Source organism: Aspergillus vadensis, assembly GCF_003184925.1.
Source record: "Aspergillus vadensis CBS 113365 unplaced genomic scaffold BO88scaffold_4, whole genome shotgun sequence".
Taxonomy (NCBI): Eukaryota; Fungi; Ascomycota; class Eurotiomycetes; order Eurotiales; family Aspergillaceae; genus Aspergillus; species Aspergillus vadensis.
Window position 1 is genome coordinate 558,276 of NW_020292042.1, and position 16,372 is coordinate 574,647.

The following is a 16,372-nucleotide window of genomic DNA, read 5'->3' on the forward strand; positions in this document are numbered from 1 at the left end:
TGACAGGTATAACTTAACCAACCCAACAAAAGCATCACCCACAAGCAAAGATAGATCACCAAGCCAACCGAAACTGAACCAAACACATCAGAGACCTATATAACCCACCAAACCATCACCCACTCCCCTCCCCAGCAGAACCCACCCCCAACTCCTCTGGCTCATCCCACTCCTCAGCCGGAAAAAACCCACTAAGAACGACATAATCCCCGGCCTGGCTCCTACTCAACTTCATCTCCCTAACCTTCTCCAACAACTGCAACTTAACAAAGTACCGATCCAGCTTCAACGGCGGAAACATGAAGTTCTCCAGCCTATACTGGCTATAAAACACCGTCTGACCATCCTCGGTAATCCCAAACGGTTCCGTGACATCCGTCCGCCTGTTGTACTTCTTCTGCTGCAACGGAGGCTGACATGTCAAGAACGCCTGCTTGAGATCCGGATAGCGTTCTGGGCTGAGATAGCCGATAACGGTCTCGCCCTCGTACGTGGGTTCGTTAGTGATAGGGTGCTTGAAGTGTTTGACGGCGTAGATTAGGCCTTCCCGGTCTGAAGAATTGCCCACGACGTGGTGCAGGTGGCCGCGGCCTGCGGGGCCGTGCTCGATCCAGAGCCCGTGGCGGTATGGTGGCCAGGTGTTGTCGTGGAAGTCTTGGGCGCCTGGGGGGAGGTGGAACCAGACGTGGCTGATTTTCCAGGATGGGTAGGGGGCTCTCGGCTTGGGGTAGGTGGTGGGAGAATCTGGTGATGGAGGAGGAGGGGGAGGAGATGTTTCTGGTCGGAGGGGGACTTCGGTTTGGATAGGGGTCCTTCTTCCGGTGTAGAAGGTGGTTCGTGTTTCGGTGTTGAGGGGGATTTGGCTGGACATGATGGTTCAGATGGGGTGGGTGAGGATTAAGAATGAAGGTGTTTAGGGTGGGCGGTAGGTATGGATATTAGGGTTATGAGGCGGAGAAGAGGGATGAGAACTGGTGGGCATCTTCGAGATGAAAAGGTTATATATGAAGGCATTGGTTGAATGTAGATGGAAGGAGAGGCTAGGGAAAGTGCGCCTGTGCTGTATACCGCGGAAGACTTTCGATGTAAACAACATACTTATTGCATGCATGCTGAAGTAATGGAGTTGGCTTTTCATTCACTAATTCAGTTCTAGACTTGTAACCTACTAAGTTCAACGACGAATATACAAGGATTCAAAGCAGCCAAACATGTTCAGTGGAAGGCAATTGAAGATTTCTACTAACGCAGAAGAGCAGCATGGATGCGAGTGATACCGACCTGAACCGTTAATTCAGCAACGGAACCTGACGCACAGAGCCGGTCTAAGCGAATGGAGAGCACTGCGCCAGCCATGTTGACGAAAAGTTCTGTTCATGAGGGTACTAATCAGGGGAATAGAAGACGGAGACAGAAACGCCACAGATGAAGGAGATCGAGGAGAAAGCTGGCTAACAAGGGTCAGGATAAGCCGGAGGTAAGAATTGAAAGATTAGCAGTGAGTTGTCGCGCACATATCTAGCTGTTAAGGTAGCTGCGTATAGCGCCTATATTTCTTGTAAGTAAGAGTCGGTGTGAAGACAATGGGGATAGACTGACCTTGCAGCTTAGTTGCGCCCTCCCCAACGAGCTGCGTCAGGTTTTCAAGGTCATCACCCGCGGTGATACCGAACCGACGCACAAAGTCCTTGGCAGCATTTTCGAGATCACCGTAGGTATCATCGGCAACGGGAAGATCATCCTCAGGACGTCCAAAGTAGGAGTTGCTCGAGATAGCCTGGGCGCCGTCGAATTGACGAAGGCGCTCCTTGGCTTCAGCCTGAGCATTGGGGTCGAAACGATCGCGTCCGAAGAACTCGTCGGAAGAGATACCCTTTTGGCTACCGAAGCGAGACTTGGCCTGCTTCAACTCTTCATCTGTAAACATCGTTAGCCATCATCCTCACCACTATAAGAGATAGGCAAGTCGCATACCATCAGCTGCAGACCGAGGGGCAACAGCACCGAAGCCCGGCTTCTTCGGGGCAGCCGGCTTCACGCCGACAGTCTGTCCAAATCCGAGTCTTCCAATTCCCATGCCAAGACGCTCCACATCACCCGAACTGCGTTCTTGGGTGTTCCTGCTAGGGCTGATAGGAGTGGGCGAAGCGATCGCCGTGGCAGCGGTGGTGGTCGTCTTGGCCTTAGCATCAGCCTCAGCCTGCTCAGCTTCAGGGTCGTAGCCCAGCTTCTCAATGCGCTCAGCCTCCTCCTTAGCCTTTCTCTCAGCCTCATCGAAGTCGATAATTTCCGCGGCGCCGATCTTCTTAGCCCCCAGCTTGGGGGCCTTCTTGGCGCCCAACACGCTGCCCTTCTTCGCAGTGGTGGTGGAAGGAGTCTTACGGACAGCAGCGCTGGCCCGGATGGCGGTAGGGGCAGGCGAAGAGCTGTCCTTGTCGGAAGCGGACAGGGGCGACTTGGAGCGGGAACCGTTTGCGCCGGAGTTCAGGAAGGGCGAGCCAGTGCGGCTGACAACCGGAGGGGTACCGGTACGGGAAGGGGGGTTGCTGGGGCGCTTGATGGAGGGCTTGTCCCAGGAGGAGAAGAAGTCGTCATCCTCGGCGGCGGGGGTACTGGAGCCGTTGGACGGAGTGCCAGCGGGGATATCGGTAATGACAACTTCTCCGGGGTACCTGTGCGTAATAAAGGCATTAGACATGTAAGATATGCAAAATGCCCAGGGCCACTAACTGTTGCGCATCCTGCGCAGCGCGTCTCTTGAGCTCCTCCTTGTACTTTACGGCGGCGTTGCAGGTGTACTTGACTTTGACGTCCTTGCTGGCGAGAGCGGCAGAACCGCCGTGCGATTGGAAGTACTTGGTAGCGGACTCGTTACCGCCGACCTTCATAACTCGGAGCTGTTCCCATTGCCATTCTGCACGTATCACATTAGCACCGACGGACATGGTAGTCAGGAGATGCGATGAAGCATACGGTCGAGGTTGGTGGAGCGAACGAAGGAGATATGCACGCCCAGGTTACGGTGGTTGGCTGAGCAGTCAAGGCACAGGTAGATACCGAAAGGCACAGACGACCATGTTGGGTTCTTGGAGCCGCAATCGAAGCAGATCTGTGGAGGTCAAAAAAAAGCAAGAGTTAGAATGGCTGGTCGGAGTAATAGTAATAATAACAATAAGTCTGGCGGGGAGGGGCACTGCGCGCCTTGTTTGCGGGCTTGAGTTTTAGCTTCTCAAAGATCTTCTGAGACTCCGTTTTGGAGGCACTCATGATGGACGAATTGAATAATATAGAGAAAGACCCGAGGGAGAGGAAGAGGAACGGGCCAGCAGGCGGAATAGGATTATGACACAACGGAGAGGTCGGGGAGGGAGAGAGAGGGAGAGGGAGATCCGAAAAGGCGAAGCGGGAGAGACGAACGTGGTCGGATTGGGATTGGGAAGTGCCCCGTTTTGTGACCCTGTCAGATTTGCAGGATGATCCGGTAATTTTAAACTTCAGGTCTGGATTTCGGGGGGGTGGCACATCTAGAACAGCCGCTAGTGGCGAGGATGTTCACAGCCATTGTCATTGAAGACTTGCTATAGAGTGTTTTTCAGATTCTATCAGAATACTATCTCAACTAATCACTTAATTTACATACCATGTCAGACATAAATCCCCGAGCACTTGGTACTAATTCCGGCAACCAAAAAGGAAACCCCCGTCCTGGTCCCTGACCCTCCGTACTACAAATACACACACCCCTACTACTACTCCATCCATACCCGAAACTTTGCAAACATCCGCGGCTGAAACACCGCCGGAAGTGGATTTACCACGTGACCCACTCCATTCCCCACACGCCCATCATCCACGGCTCTCTGCTAAAGTCCCATCCGACAATAATTTCATGATACCAATATCCAGCGGTGAACAACAGCTGGAATTCGACGCGGGCTTACCTACCGGGTGATGGTAAACAACAATACCTAAATCAACCGGAACAATCAACACAACAACACCCACAATGCTCCCATCAGCAGCGCCCTACCAACTACTACGACCTAGTAGTAACCGTGCCGCTTTGCGCCGGCTCCAACTCCAACACATCGGTCTTCTTCCCCGCAGCAGCACAACAACAACAACCACAGAAACAACATCATCACTATCACTACGAAAATACGCCACGACACAAGGCGCCGCCCCGAAACGACGAAACGTGACGGTTCTCTCCGACGACGGACGCTACGAGTGGGGAGAATTAAGCGGGCGGGAGAAAGTCGCGAGGGCGACGCAGCAGTCGGTGAATTTCGTGGTGATTATTGCGGGGGCTGTGTTGACGGTTCGTTAATCTGAACAGTTAGTATGTGTGTGACACGGGGATTGATTGCTGATATATGTGTGTGTGTTGCGAGTAGGGCGGAGTCTTCTACCTTCTCTTCACGGAGGTCTTTTCCCCGAATAGCAAGACATGGCAGTTTGAGAAGGCGGTCGAGCGCATCAAGGATGATGCTCGGTGTACGGATCTCCTGGGTGATCGGAGGGAGATCAAGGCGTATGGAGAGAATACGTGGAGTAGGTGGGCGAGGAATAGGCCTATTGCGTATGTTGCTTCTATTTATTTTACTGCCTCTCGGCAGGGAATTGGGGTGTGGTGCTAATGGAGATATAGGACGTCCGTGTATCAGGATAGACTGGGTCGCGAGCATTTGAAAATGAACTTTCATGTATGTGATGCTCTCTCTTTTATCGTTTGGGATTGGTGTGTGGTATACTGATTGGTTGTGATATAGGTCGAGGGTCCGCTTAATTCCGGAACTGTGTTTGTGCACATGATGAAGCCGTTGAATGAGCATCACTGGGAATATCAGCTTCTTGCTTTGGAAGTGCCGGGTATGTTTGCTTCATAGACTTCGATTTTCTGGGACGGTTGAACTGACTTGTATAGGACATTCCCGGGTTGTGCTTGAAGAAGCGCGCGAGAAGCCTGGTGTTGGACAGGCGCTGAAGATCTTTGGTATTAAGTGGCGGTAGATGAGAAGCGCCATTTGGACCGGCATATGAAGGGACTGCAGTCATCCCGAATATGAATACTGTATTATATACGTGAACTGTTTATGAGTGTAAAATATACCATAGGAGAACTGATTCCAGATAGGTCGATGCTAGCGACCTTATATCATTATAACTCACTTTATGTTGACCAGTGTGATGTATGCATGCATCTCATAATTCTAAACATCGTATAAAAACAAAACTCATATCACATATATACAACACGACCCTTTTTATCTCCCCATTATACTATCCGGGGTCCCTCCAGAATGGTCTTCGCCTCCTCCGACCTCCACCAACTCTTGCCCTCCTCACCAGGGAACGAAAACGCATCCATGCTCTCCGCCTTCATCTCAACACTATATCCGGGCTCCATCGGGGTGACATAGTAACCATCCTTGACGCTAGACGGGTGCACGAAGTGCTCGTGCAAGTGATCCACATACTCCAACACACTCTTCTTTCCACTGACCACCACGTAATCAATCGTGCTCAAGTGCTGTGTGTACTCAGGCAGACCGACACCACCGGAGTGGGGCACAATCGGCACGCCGAACTTGCGCGCGAGCAGCAGAATGGCCAGAACTTCGTTGACACCGCCGACACGGCAGGCGTCGGCCTGCAGGACGGTCAGGGCTCCTGCCTGCAGGAGCTGCTTGAAGACAACGCGGTTCTGGCACATTTCGCCGGTGGCCACGCCGATGGGGCCGTAGGGGGTGTCTTGGAGGGCCTTCTTGATGGCGGCGTGGCCGAGGATGTCGTCGGGGGAGGTGGGCTCTTCAATGAACCAGGGCTTGAATTCGGCGAGTTGCTGCATCCAGGTGATGGCTTCCGGGACGGACCAGACCTGATTTCACATGAGGTGTTAGCATTGTGGACGGTGGAGGGTATAGTGGGTGGAAGGTAGGTACCTGGTTGGCATCAACCATGAGGATGTTGCCCTTGTCATAACCAATGGCTTCACGAGCAATAGCCAATCTCCTGCGGTCTTCCTCGACGTTTCCGCCAACCTTCAGCTTAAAGTGCTTGTATCCCTGCTCGACACTCTCCTTGAGAAGGACCTTCAGCTTCTCCTCACCATATCCCAGCCATCCCGCGCTGGTAGTGTAAGCCGGTACAGCCTGGCTCTGCTCCGCCTCCTTGATACGGTCCTGCTTGCCAGCCTCGACCTCCTTCAGGAGGGCAATGGCCTCCTCGGGTGTGATGGCATCCGTGATGTAGCGGAAGTCAATACAGCGGACGAACTCCTCGGGAGTCATGTCCGCGACGATGCGCCAAACAGGCTTGTTCAGGGTCTTGGCCCATAGATCCCAAAGAGCGTTGACGACGGCACCAAGGGCCAGGTGAATGACACCCTTTTCGGGTCCGATCCAGCGCAGTTGGCTGTCGGAGACCAGGTAGCGCCAGGTCTTACCCCAGTCAGCGGTGAGTTCGTCGAGGTCTTTACCGACGATGAGGGGAGCGAGGAGGGAGATGGCGGAGCAGACGATTTCGTTGCCGCGGCCGATGGTGAAGGTCTAGGGGTGTTAGTTAATGTTTCTGAGGTGGAAGTGGGATTATGTGCGTACCATGCCGTGTCCAGTGTAGTCAGAGTCGGTGTAGATGATGCAGTAGGCGGAGGAGTAGTCGCCTGCGGCGTTCATGGCATCAGAGCCGGTCTTATCGAGGGAGGTCTGTCATCTGGTGAGTAGGTATGAAGATAGATAGGTGACTGAGAGGATGTGCGCGCGACTTACGGGAAACCTCACGTCCCTCGTGGTGAAACTTGTGATCTTAACCATGGTGATGGCTGATTATGATCAATTGATCTGAAAAGGAATTGGAATTGGAAAGAGAAGTCTCTCCAGGTAATCGCAATCTAGTTGCAATGCGGGGCCGTGGGCAGGCACAGTATAAACTCCGGGCTGTCAACTCAGGCTGTGACCACGCAAAAGAAGCAATTAGATGCTATAGAAGACAGCTGAAAGTAGCGAAAGATAATTGAGAAAACCAAATACAAAATTGAAGCGACCAGGAGTGTAGCTGGGCTGGGGAAGTTACTTATACAAGGCGGGCAGACTCCCCCTCCCCCTCCACGCAGTGTGGGGAATTTCCCCTCATTGGCGGAGGAATTGCTCCAGCGCGTGGGTTGGGTTTCTCCGCCAGTCAGAGGCCAGCGCTGCCCGGCCAGAATAAATCCGCGTCTTAAATGTCTGCAGGGTTTCTACCGGCAGAAAATGACTCGGTCATTTGCGCGATTTACATTAGGGTGATGCGGACGGGCTTTAGATACAGAAGAAGATACAGGTTGCTCCTAAGAGCGGATATCAGATTCAAATCACTATCGCTGGCGTTAGGTACAGACAATCTTCGGAATGCATGGGTATAGAGACAGCGTCCGCGTGATGCTGAACCCCAACAGCAGATATACACCATTTATCCGGAAAGACCTCGCTTCTCGCTCTCCGAGAAGAAAATGATCATCCGCCACAGCTTGCGGACCAGCACCTCGGCTTCTTCGTCGAGTGCCTAAGTAGCAGAGTTAGCATGATATCCAGACAGACCAGAAGAAACTCCAGTAGATTGCAGGTTAAGCTTACCTCCTCCAATTGCTCCACCAGCTCTTGGGGATGACCATGCTTGCGAACATGTTCTTCCACCACATCCACAAGCATCTGCTCCTGAACACCCAAGTACTCCACGATCTTCTTCTCGACGAACGGCTTGAGTTGCTCGCTGACCACCGTTTCGTCCACAAACTCCCACTTGACCTCCCAGCCCCAGAGTCCCTCCTTGTCCGTCGGGATCTCGGCGGCCAGTTGCCGGGCTGCTTGTGCCCGTTCCTCGTCGGAGAGACCAGCCGCCTCGGCGGCACTGTCGAACTTGATCGGGATGAGAGGGCGCCGGGCCGTGGCCTGAGGCTCTTCCTCGTCCTCCAGCAGGCCTTCCACCTCGGCCACCGTCCGACGGGATGTAGCAGCCTGGGCCTTTTGCGCGGCGGCTCCGAGAGAGAGCTTGAAGCGCTGAGGCTCCCGAGGGGCCTGGTTCCGAGTCTCCAGCTCTTCCGCCTGGCGCGCAAGGAAGTCGTCGGCCATACCGCGGGCCTGCTCCCGTTGCTGGACAGACCGGGCCCGTTCGCGCTCTTCCGCCGCACGATCTGCCTCGTCCATGCTGACCTCACGAGCTCGGAATCCTGCCCGACTACGTAGCCATGCACCCCGGTCGGCATAATAGTCCTCCACCTTACGCGCGGCCTCGTTATCATCGTTCCAGTCCCTGTACCGCTTGTCCATCTCCTCACGGACTTCCTGCATCTTAGCCTCCTCTTCCTTGTCTCTCTTCTTTTCGCGCTCCAGGGCAGCAGTTCGACTGCGTTCACGGTTCAGCCAGCGGCGTTCCTGATCAAGGAACTGCTTCTCAAGTTCCGCTTCCTTTTTCTCCTGACGGCGACGCTCCAACTCCTCATCACTAGCGTCTGTTTCTTCTTCCTCGCGATCAAAGTGAACAGTAGTAGCCCCGTTTAGAGCACCGCCATTGACAAAAGACACACCCTTTTGATAGTCCTTAGGAATTTGCACGCCAAAGCCCTTAGGGCCAGAAGGCGCCGTAGACACGCTGCGATCCCGAGGACCCAGGGGGACTCCATTGGCACCAGCCGCAGGGCCACTCGGAGCGGAAGGCGGGGGCGATGCCAGTCGGTTGAACCGCGTGCCAGCATTGCGTGCTCTCTCCATGGACTCGATCTCTTCCTCCCTCTTCAAACGCTCGATATCACGACGGTTGCTGCGCTCACGGAAGGCAGCGATCTCTTTGGCGACTGTCTCTCTCATCTCGGGAGGAATATCGGAAAGTTCGTCTTCCACTGTGATGGGAATGGTGACAACCTCCGCTCCAGTACCATCGGTCTGACCTTCTGAGTCCTTCATAGCCGTGTCTCCTTCGCGATCGATTGCCGAGACATCTTCCTTCTGAGTAGGGGAGGTAGGATGGCACAAGTCAGAGAGGACGTTGGCGAGGGTACTGCGTGCAGCATCTAACCGCGCCTGGCGCTCAGCAGGGTCCTGATCGCCTCTGGTGGCTTCGTACTGCTCCAGATAACTCAAGGAGCTTTCATCAACGACAACCTGCACATTATTAGCTCCGTAGTTCTCAAGTTTGAGCCTGACGTACCAGTAGTGTGCTCTTCTCCACCTCACGCTCTTCCTTGTCATCTCCCTCGGACGGTGTCTGTCTCTTCACAGGCACTTGCACGTCCTTTAGCACTTCCACCGCAGTCCCTAGACTTTCGGGGTCCTCGTACTCTGCGAAACCGAACTTGCAGGGCTTTTCGTCCGCATCCGTAGCGCGGATCCAGCGCCTGAGATTGCCCGCCGAACGGAGAATCTTCTCCACACCCTCGTCGCCACCAACGCCCTCCGTAATTCCACCAACAAAGAGAGTCCGCACAATCTCCTCGCGCGTAGGGGGCTGCAGTTGCATCATCGCATCCCGAACGTTCTGCCGCTGGGATTCCAGACTGGTCGAACCCAGACCTGCCCGTCTTCCCGGGGCCTCGCTACCACGTTCCTTGCTCGTATCTGGAGTGGCAGATTTCGGTCCGGACGTACCAAGGCGAATGACGGGGGCAGAGAAGTTGATGTTGGGCATGTTCGGAGGAGGTTGGAAGTTGGGAGGGAAGCCTGCCGGGCGACCAGGCTGTTGGGCGTTTGCAGGCTGCATCCCAGGGGGAGGAGTGGTTCCGGGGGCTACCATACCGGGCGGAGGAGCTACAAAGTCAGTAACAGATGATAGATGGGGTATTGAAGAAATGGGAGACTCACCCATGCCCGGGGGCGCACCAGGATAGGCGCCAAAGTCTGGAGGCCTGCCATAGAGACCAGGAGCTGTAAAAGTTAGAATACGCTCGTTAAGTTCGTAAGGACACGCAATGATGCTATCCAGTGAGGCGGGAGACGTACGCTGGTAAGGATTGTACATTGCGACGGAATCGCAGCTTCAATAGCGATTGATCGAAGGCGTCCCCAGGTACCGGAAAAATCTGAATAGTCGTGGAGTGAGAGAAAGGGGGATAATATCGAGGGTTCAATCAGTTCAGAGTGGAGATTCGCCCGTACAAGGGAGCGTAATCCTCGTCTGATCGGCGGGGAAGAGACGTTTGAGCAGATGAAGAAGATCGCGAGCTGCGGCGGAATCGCAGTTCGAGAAGAACCAGGTGGCCCGTGCGGACTTATCTTGGCAGCCCAGCAGTGCTTCCGCTCTCGCCTTATCCGTGTTGTTCTATCATCCAGCAATCATCATTGTAATCAAAATACTCTACTATCATATAAACAAATATTACCTGTTGATCTCTTCCGCTGAAGTGAACGCCAACCTGCGTTCGCATTTCCTGCGCGAGAGGTTCAACGTGCCAGGCCTCAGCACTTCATGAACTCACTTCTGCCAAAATATGTTAATGCCATTGCCTTTCAGAAACTGATGTTTCAGGTCTACATTATTATGATACTGGCTCTTTCCAATCACTGCCCTCAGGATGATCAACACATAGATTCGGCAGAGCCTCACTAACCAGTGTCGAAGACTCCCGCGCCAGTATCCTAGGGCAGGGGTGCTACTTACTATCTACAACTTAGTCAAGCAGCTACTCTGTGCCGCAATTACCAATGGGTCATAAGACGCTGCAGCAATTGTTAGTGAAGGAAGAGCTAGTTCTTTGGCAGACAGAGCCTCTTCAAGCATATGCAGCATCGAATAGTCAACTGTATATGAATAGCCCTGGGGATCACCAGCTTGGAATATGTTCAACTATGACCATTGAATACAATCTCTTATTGGGAGGATTCTACAGCAGTCCCATTAGTGACATTTCCCTGTTAACAGCCTTCCTCGGATCTAGACGGAATACTTGTCATTGGGTTGCCCTTTACCTATTGGAATCGGCTACATCCGAATTCCACTGGTCATTGAACATCAGAAGAACGTTGTCTATTCGCAGCGCCAACAATCAGGGAAGATGTGAACCATGATTACGATAAAGGCAATAGTCCATTGAATCCAGGGGTAAAACATAAGGGGTAGAATGGAGACATCGGTAAAGGCACAGCAGGACACAGTAAACGCAACCGGCTAAAAGGGAAAGTATGGAACGATCTCGACCGAAGCTCCCGAGCCTTCGATAGACGATCTGGAAGGCAGGACGTGGGGGTGACAATTGCACGGCGACCTTTTTCCGAGGGACTGACAGGAACATACCTCAGTAGCTAATACTATCTCTATTATTGGGGCGTGGTCCGCTGTCCTGATAACGCAGGATGGGACTGAGTGCCCGGTGTGACCATGAAACCGGCTATTGTGATTCATCCTGGGCAGAATGGCCAGGACTGTCTTAGTGGAGCCCGGTCAATCTGGATGATGAAGCTTCCCATGACGAAGTGGCCGGAGAAACAGACACGAAAGTCGCCGATAACTGCTGTGAGCGTGAAAGTGATGAATGACAAAAGCTTCCAATTGAGCGGGTATACGGATAACTTTCCAGTGGTGATCACCCAAAAGGTGTAGAAGTCTAGAATAAAGTGATGACAAACAGGATCAACGCAAGACAATGTTTAGCAACGGGAAACAAACGTTCAGCTGACCGGCAGAGGTTTCTGGCAAGGACAAATGGGAAAGGTGCCCACCGGGGGAATGAATCTGCGTCACTTTGCTGGTTGTGGTGGATGCCCCACGGCAGCCCCTCCTACGGACCCCAACACGCCGGTTGACGACATACCTTGTCTTGTTGCTGCTCCTCTCCCCTCCGCGACTCCCGCCTTCTAACTACTATTCTTCTTCCCCTTCAATTCTTCCCTACTGCCCCTCCTCCCTTCTCCCTGCCTTCTTCTTCTTCCTTCCTTCGAGTTTCATCTGTTTTTAAAGTAAAAGGTAAGCATCCGTCCTGTTCCAGCTCCATCCAAGCTTCGTCTGCATCAATCCCCCTCTGTTTGTGCCCCGCGCTAACACTTTCCCGTCGTCGGTCAAAGCTCTATAACCTCCATCACAATGCCCAGCTTCTCGCAGGCCACCGAGCTCTCTGCCTGGAAGGAGCTCCAGGAGCACCACAACTCCGTCGGACGTAACATCGTCCTCAAGGAGTGCTTCCAGAAGGACCCCCAGCGCTTCGAAAAGTTCAGCCGCACCTTTAACAACACCGTCGACAACTCCGAGGTCCTCTTCGACTTCTCCAAGAACTTCCTCACTGAGGAGACTCTGGCTCTGCTGGTCAAGCTGGCCAAGGAAGCCAATGTTGAGGAGCTCCGTGATGCCATGTTCAAGGGTGAACACATCAACTTCACCGAAGACCGTGCCGTCTACCACGCTGCCCTGCGCAATGTCTCCAACGAGCCCATGCAGGTCAACGGAAAGAGCGTCGTTGAGGATGTCAACGCCGTTCTCGAGCACATGAAGGAGTTCACTGAGCAGGTGCGCAGTGGTGAGTGGAAGGGTTACACTGGCAAGAAGATCGACACCGTCATCAACATCGGTATCGGTGGTTCCGACCTGTAAGTCGGCCAATTGAAGTGATGAAATGAAAAGCCGTTGCTAACATCACAACTAGTGGTCCTGTCATGGTGACCGAGGCTCTGAAGCCCTACGGTGCCCCCGACATGAAGCTGCACTTCGTCTCCAACATTGACGGCACCCACATCGCTGAGGCCCTCAAGAACTCCAACCCCGAGACCACACTCTTCCTGATCGCTTCCAAGACCTTCACCACCGCAGAGACCACCACCAACGCCAACACGGCGAAGAAGTGGTTCCTCGAGACTGCCAAGGAGGACTCTCACATTGCTAAGCACTTCGTGGCCCTGTCCACCAACGAGGAGGAGGTCACCAAGTTCGGCATTGACAAGAAGAACATGTTCGGTTTCGAGTCCTGGGTGGGTGGTCGCTACTCCGTCTGGAGCGCCATCGGTCTGTCCGTCGCTCTGTACATCGGCTACGACAACTTCCACCAGTTCTTGGCCGGTGCTCACGCCATGGACAAGCACTTCCGCGAGGCTCCTCTGGAGCAGAACATCCCCGTTCTCGGTGGTCTGCTGAGCGTGTGGTACAGCGACTTCTTCGGCGCCCAGACCCACCTGGTGGCCCCCTTCGACCAGTACCTGCACCGTTTCCCTGCCTACCTGCAGCAGCTCTCCATGGAGAGTAACGGCAAGGCCATCACCCGCACCGGCGAGTACGTCAAGTACACCACCGGCCCCATCCTCTTCGGTGAGCCCGCCACCAACGCCCAGCACAGCTTCTTCCAGCTGTTGCACCAGGGCACCAAGCTCATCCCCTCCGACTTCATCATGGCCGCCGAGTCGCACAACCCCGTCGAGGGCGGCAAGCACCAGCGCATGCTGGCCTCCAACTTCCTGGCCCAGTCCGAGGCCCTGATGGTCGGAAAGACCCCTGAGCAGGTTAAGGCCGAGGGTGCCCCTGAGAACCTGGTCTCTCACAAGACCTTCCTGGGCAACCGCCCGACGACCTCCATCCTGGCCCAGAAGATCACCCCCTCCACTCTGGGAGCTCTGATCACCTACTACGAGCACCTCACCTTCACCGAGGGTGCCATCTGGAACATCAACTCCTTCGACCAGTGGGGTGTGGAGCTGGGCAAGGTGCTTGCCAAGAAGATCCAGAAGGAGCTGGAGACCGCGGACGCTGGCTCGGACCACGATGCATCGACCAGCGGTCTGCTGCTTGCCTTCAAGAAGAAGGCCAACCTGGCGTAAATTTTGGATACGAAAAGGGATTGAATAAGCAAAAGGAGTACATAGTCATTTTGATGAAGCCACGAGTGTCATCCTTAATTATGAGTTAGCAATGAACTGTTGGACAGTGCAGTCTTGCAGATGAACTGTAGACAATTAAATCCATTAGACCTGAAAATATACCAAGGCATAACCGGTAGCATTGAATTCACGAGCCTCCATCGTAGCAAGTGCGACATGCAGTCCAAATAGACTCAAGTCGGTAAGCAAAAAAGGGTCCGTCTCCTTACCGCGGCTCCGACCACGCCGCTTCTCCTGACCATCAAAACCCGCCTTCTACCTCGCCAGCGCGCGAAATCCCCATTGCGCTGGCCGGCGAGAGCTCCGAATCAATTATTCATCTTCTCCTATTTATTCATAATGCCCGTTCCTGAAAGGGCATCTCTCCATCGGATCTATCACTATGGACTATTGAGTCTCCTCTTCCTCCACACATCCACCGCAGCGGGGAGAAGCAGCAGTGAGCAACGCGCAACAGCAAACCCCGGCTACAGTTATGGCCAAGCAGTGCCAGTAACATGTCTGAACCGGACGATGTACGCCCTCCCTGCCTTTATTTCCATTCATTAGTTCATCCAACGACGTACTAACATAATTGGCACCAGTGACTCCGGCGAACACGTACGTCACCCACAATAACCCCCAAGTCCAAACCCAAACCCAACACAACACAACTAACGTTCAAATATAGATAACCGACCCCCTGGGCAACCTCCAATACATCCCCTTCCCAACATGCAACGAGACCTCCCAACCGCTATCCCTCCACTACGGCATCGCCGAACAGACCCTAACATGCACAATCGCCTCCCTCCCCGATGAACTCTACCATTTACTAGAGTACTACGTCCACTCGGACGTGCCCATGACATGTCGCGTACCCACCGCGCCCCTTATCTCCGCCTCCCCGGACATCGACATCATCGATGATGGGGACTTCACCGGCGAACAAGCCTACACGCCCATCACCTTCGCCATCCAGGGCACATTGCAACTAAGCCATCTGCACATATGGACGGATATGAATGTCCTGGTGCATAACATGGCCAGTACGGAAAAGAAGAAGCGTAAGGATCCTGGGTATGTGGTCGCGGGCACGGCGTACAGTGTGCCCGAGTTTGATAATCGGGGGGCTAGGGAGCCGTGGACGGAGGGTCATGGGACGAAGGTTGTGAGGGGGGAGCCGTTGACGTTTCGGTTTAGTGTTAAGTGGGTGGAGGGGGGCAGGGGGATTGGGTGGCCTAGTGGTGGGGATGGGTATGAGGAGGAGGGGAGTTGTGAAGGGGGGTGGTTTTCGAAAGTGGTGTTCTTTGGATTCGCTGCGGTGGTTGGGGCTGTGTTGGCGGTTTATTGGGAGAGGGGTTATGGCAGGGGACGCGGGAGGGGGGAGGGGATTCTGGGGGTTACTGGGAGTGGTGCTGGGAGGAAGGGGTTTGGTGGGAATGGGGTTAGGATGAATGGGTATGGGGGTTATTCGCCTGCGACTGTTGCTGTGGGTGGTGGTGCTGGTGGTGGAGGAGGGGGAGGAGGATATGGTGGGTATGGGTATGGAGGGTATATGAGCGGGAAGAGGGATTGATGTGTATATTGACTGATTGACTGATTGAATGTATGATTGATGTGGATGATTATTGATAGATGGAGATACAAACAGATGCAGATATACTACCAGTATAGTATCTCATGTAGATTCAACACACATAGCAAGACAAAACAAGACACAACGAAAATACAACACTACAACAATATAGTACACAAAATAACCCTTTTACCCACTCCCCCCATCATACATATCCCTCTATACACACACACCCCCAATCATCCATCCCCCTCCGCAGGATTGAATAAACCTACCACCCCTGCCCCCGAATCTTCTGAATCCTCTTAACCGTCGCCTGAAACGAAAACTTGAACAACTTCCTCCACCTCTGCATCCTGAGCTGCTTCCTCACCATACCCTTCCGCACATGATACTTCTGCTTCATCAACGACTGCTTCATCTTATTCTGACCGATAACCGTGCTCAGCGACCTCAACGCCGCAGGCAAATCCATCCCGCGCTCCGGCTCAACCGTCACCTGTCTTCCCAGCGTCGGGCCCAGCTTCAGATCGATCTTGCGCAGGGATGTAGCCGTCCGCAGGCCGTCTGTCTCGGCGGAGAGACCTACCGCGCGCGAGAGGGAGAGGCTGTCGTTGAAGGCGCGGGTGGTGCTGCCGGGGGTAGCTGCCGCCGCTGCATTGCTGGTTGTGGGAGTGGTGGGGGTGTTGTTGAAGTTGAGCTTGTTGAGGATTTGGTCGAAGTCGGTGGGTTTTTGGGTTGGTGTGGAGGTTGAGGAGGGTTGTTGTGTTTGGCGGGTCGGAGGTTGTGTAGTTGTGGTGGTGTTGGTCTTGGTGTTGGATGGAGAAGAAGAGGAGGAGGATTCAGAAGAGAAGCGTAGGCCAATTCGTGCTGGGAGGAGCTGTTGCTGCTGCTGGATCTTGTAGAGGGTCGTGGTTGGCTTCGCCCGGAGGAGGCTGCGGGATAGGGCGCGCATGTCCATGGTGAGTGGTAGGTGGGATTCAATGAA

General features: G+C 53.9%; 8 protein-coding genes across 8 annotated transcripts; 3 read left to right on the plus strand and 5 right to left on the minus strand.

Moving 5' to 3' along the window:
- Positions 1-115: 115 nt before the first annotated feature.
- BO88DRAFT_485612 (uncharacterized protein) lies at positions 116-1,034 on the minus strand (the record flags this gene model as incomplete). Its single annotated transcript, XM_025712359.1, has 1 exon — positions 116-1,034. The coding sequence occupies exon 1, from the start codon at positions 869-871 to the stop codon at positions 116-118; it is 756 nt and encodes a 251-aa protein (XP_025565914.1). The 5' UTR covers positions 872-1,034.
- A 484-nt stretch (positions 1,035-1,518) lies between these two features.
- Positions 1,519-2,945, minus strand: BO88DRAFT_412239 (ADP-ribosylation factor GTPase-activating protein; the record flags this gene model as incomplete). Its single annotated transcript, XM_025708080.1, has 4 exons — positions 1,519-1,547; positions 1,600-1,917; positions 1,975-2,672; positions 2,731-2,945. The coding sequence occupies 4 exons, from the start codon at positions 2,943-2,945 to the stop codon at positions 1,519-1,521; spliced, it is 1,260 nt and encodes a 419-aa protein (XP_025565915.1).
- A 934-nt stretch (positions 2,946-3,879) lies between these two features.
- Positions 3,880-5,185, plus strand: tim21. The gene is made up of 5 exons (XM_025706092.1): positions 3,880-4,321; positions 4,398-4,582; positions 4,652-4,706; positions 4,773-4,872; positions 4,928-5,185. The coding sequence occupies exons 1-5, from the start codon at positions 4,007-4,009 to the stop codon at positions 5,011-5,013; spliced, it is 741 nt and encodes a 246-aa protein (XP_025565916.1). The 5' UTR covers positions 3,880-4,006; the 3' UTR covers positions 5,014-5,185.
- Positions 5,186-5,224: 39 nt separating this feature from the next.
- On the minus strand, positions 5,225-7,039 carry BO88DRAFT_485615 (mandelate racemase/muconate lactonizing enzyme family protein). The gene is made up of 4 exons (XM_025712360.1): positions 6,771-7,039; positions 6,603-6,707; positions 5,946-6,551; positions 5,225-5,881 (listed from the first exon to the last, which is right to left on the minus strand). Exons 1-4 carry the CDS (start codon positions 6,813-6,815, stop codon positions 5,279-5,281), a joined length of 1,359 nt encoding a protein of 452 aa, XP_025565917.1. The 5' UTR covers positions 6,816-7,039; the 3' UTR covers positions 5,225-5,278.
- Positions 7,040-7,258: 219 nt separating this feature from the next.
- BO88DRAFT_402390 (uncharacterized protein) lies at positions 7,259-10,167 on the minus strand. The gene is made up of 5 exons (XM_025706093.1): positions 9,972-10,167; positions 9,834-9,896; positions 9,184-9,779; positions 7,614-9,137; positions 7,259-7,542 (listed from the first exon to the last, which is right to left on the minus strand). The coding sequence occupies exons 1-5, from the start codon at positions 9,988-9,990 to the stop codon at positions 7,450-7,452; spliced, it is 2,295 nt and encodes a 764-aa protein (XP_025565918.1). The 5' UTR covers positions 9,991-10,167; the 3' UTR covers positions 7,259-7,449.
- A 1,604-nt stretch (positions 10,168-11,771) lies between these two features.
- BO88DRAFT_402393 (glucose-6-phosphate isomerase) lies at positions 11,772-13,917 on the plus strand. Its single transcript, XM_025706094.1, has 3 exons — positions 11,772-11,931; positions 12,030-12,548; positions 12,605-13,917. Exons 2-3 carry the CDS (start codon positions 12,049-12,051, stop codon positions 13,764-13,766), a joined length of 1,662 nt encoding a protein of 553 aa, XP_025565919.1. The 5' UTR covers positions 11,772-11,931; positions 12,030-12,048; the 3' UTR covers positions 13,767-13,917.
- Positions 13,918-14,068: 151 nt separating this feature from the next.
- Positions 14,069-15,384, plus strand: BO88DRAFT_382763 (uncharacterized protein; the record flags this gene model as incomplete). Its single annotated transcript, XM_025704641.1, has 3 exons — positions 14,069-14,341; positions 14,411-14,426; positions 14,497-15,384. The coding sequence occupies exons 1-3, from the start codon at positions 14,166-14,168 to the stop codon at positions 15,382-15,384; spliced, it is 1,080 nt and encodes a 359-aa protein (XP_025565920.1). The 5' UTR covers positions 14,069-14,165.
- An 18-nt stretch (positions 15,385-15,402) lies between these two features.
- Positions 15,403-16,362, minus strand: BO88DRAFT_402395 (mitochondrial 37S ribosomal protein bS21m). The gene has a single exon (XM_025706095.1). The coding sequence runs from the start codon at positions 16,343-16,345 to the stop codon at positions 15,656-15,658; it is 690 nt and encodes a 229-aa protein (XP_025565921.1). The 5' UTR covers positions 16,346-16,362; the 3' UTR covers positions 15,403-15,655.
- Between the last annotated feature and the right edge of the window lie 10 nt (positions 16,363-16,372).

Bases quoted from the DNA above. Each gene is read 5' to 3' on its own strand.
- tim21 (XM_025706092.1), top strand. From the start codon at position 4,007: ATGCTCCCATCAGCAGCGCCCTACCAACTACTACGACCTAGTAGTAAC. The intron at 4,583-4,651 runs GTATGTTGCTTC...ATGGAGATATAG, and splicing joins GCGAGGAATAGGCCTATTGC to GACGTCCGTGTATCAGGATA. The intron at 4,707-4,772 runs GTATGTGATGCT...GTTGTGATATAG, and splicing joins ATTTGAAAATGAACTTTCAT to GTCGAGGGTCCGCTTAATTC.
- BO88DRAFT_485615 (XM_025712360.1), bottom strand. From the start codon at position 6,815: ATGGTTAAGATCACAAGTTTCACCACGAGGGACGTGAGGTTTCCC. The intron at 6,708-6,770 runs GTAAGTCGCGCG...ACCAGATGACAG, and splicing joins CGAGGGACGTGAGGTTTCCC to ACCTCCCTCGATAAGACCGG. The intron at 6,552-6,602 runs GTACGCACATAA...TAACACCCCTAG, and splicing joins ACTACACTGGACACGGCATG to ACCTTCACCATCGGCCGCGG.
- BO88DRAFT_402390 (XM_025706093.1), bottom strand. The intron at 9,780-9,833 runs GTGAGTCTCCCA...CTGACTTTGTAG, and splicing joins TGGTGCGCCCCCGGGCATGG to CTCCTCCGCCCGGTATGGTA. The intron at 7,543-7,613 runs GTAAGCTTAACC...TCTGCTACTTAG, and splicing joins TGGTGGAGCAATTGGAGGAG to GCACTCGACGAAGAAGCCGA.
- BO88DRAFT_402393 (XM_025706094.1), top strand. From the start codon at position 12,049: ATGCCCAGCTTCTCGCAGGCCACCGAGCTCTCTGCCTGGAAGGAGCTC. The intron at 12,549-12,604 runs GTAAGTCGGCCA...CATCACAACTAG, and splicing joins GGTATCGGTGGTTCCGACCT to TGGTCCTGTCATGGTGACCG.
- BO88DRAFT_402395 (XM_025706095.1), bottom strand. From the start codon at position 16,345: ATGGACATGCGCGCCCTATCCCGCAGCCTCCTCCGGGCGAAGCCAACC.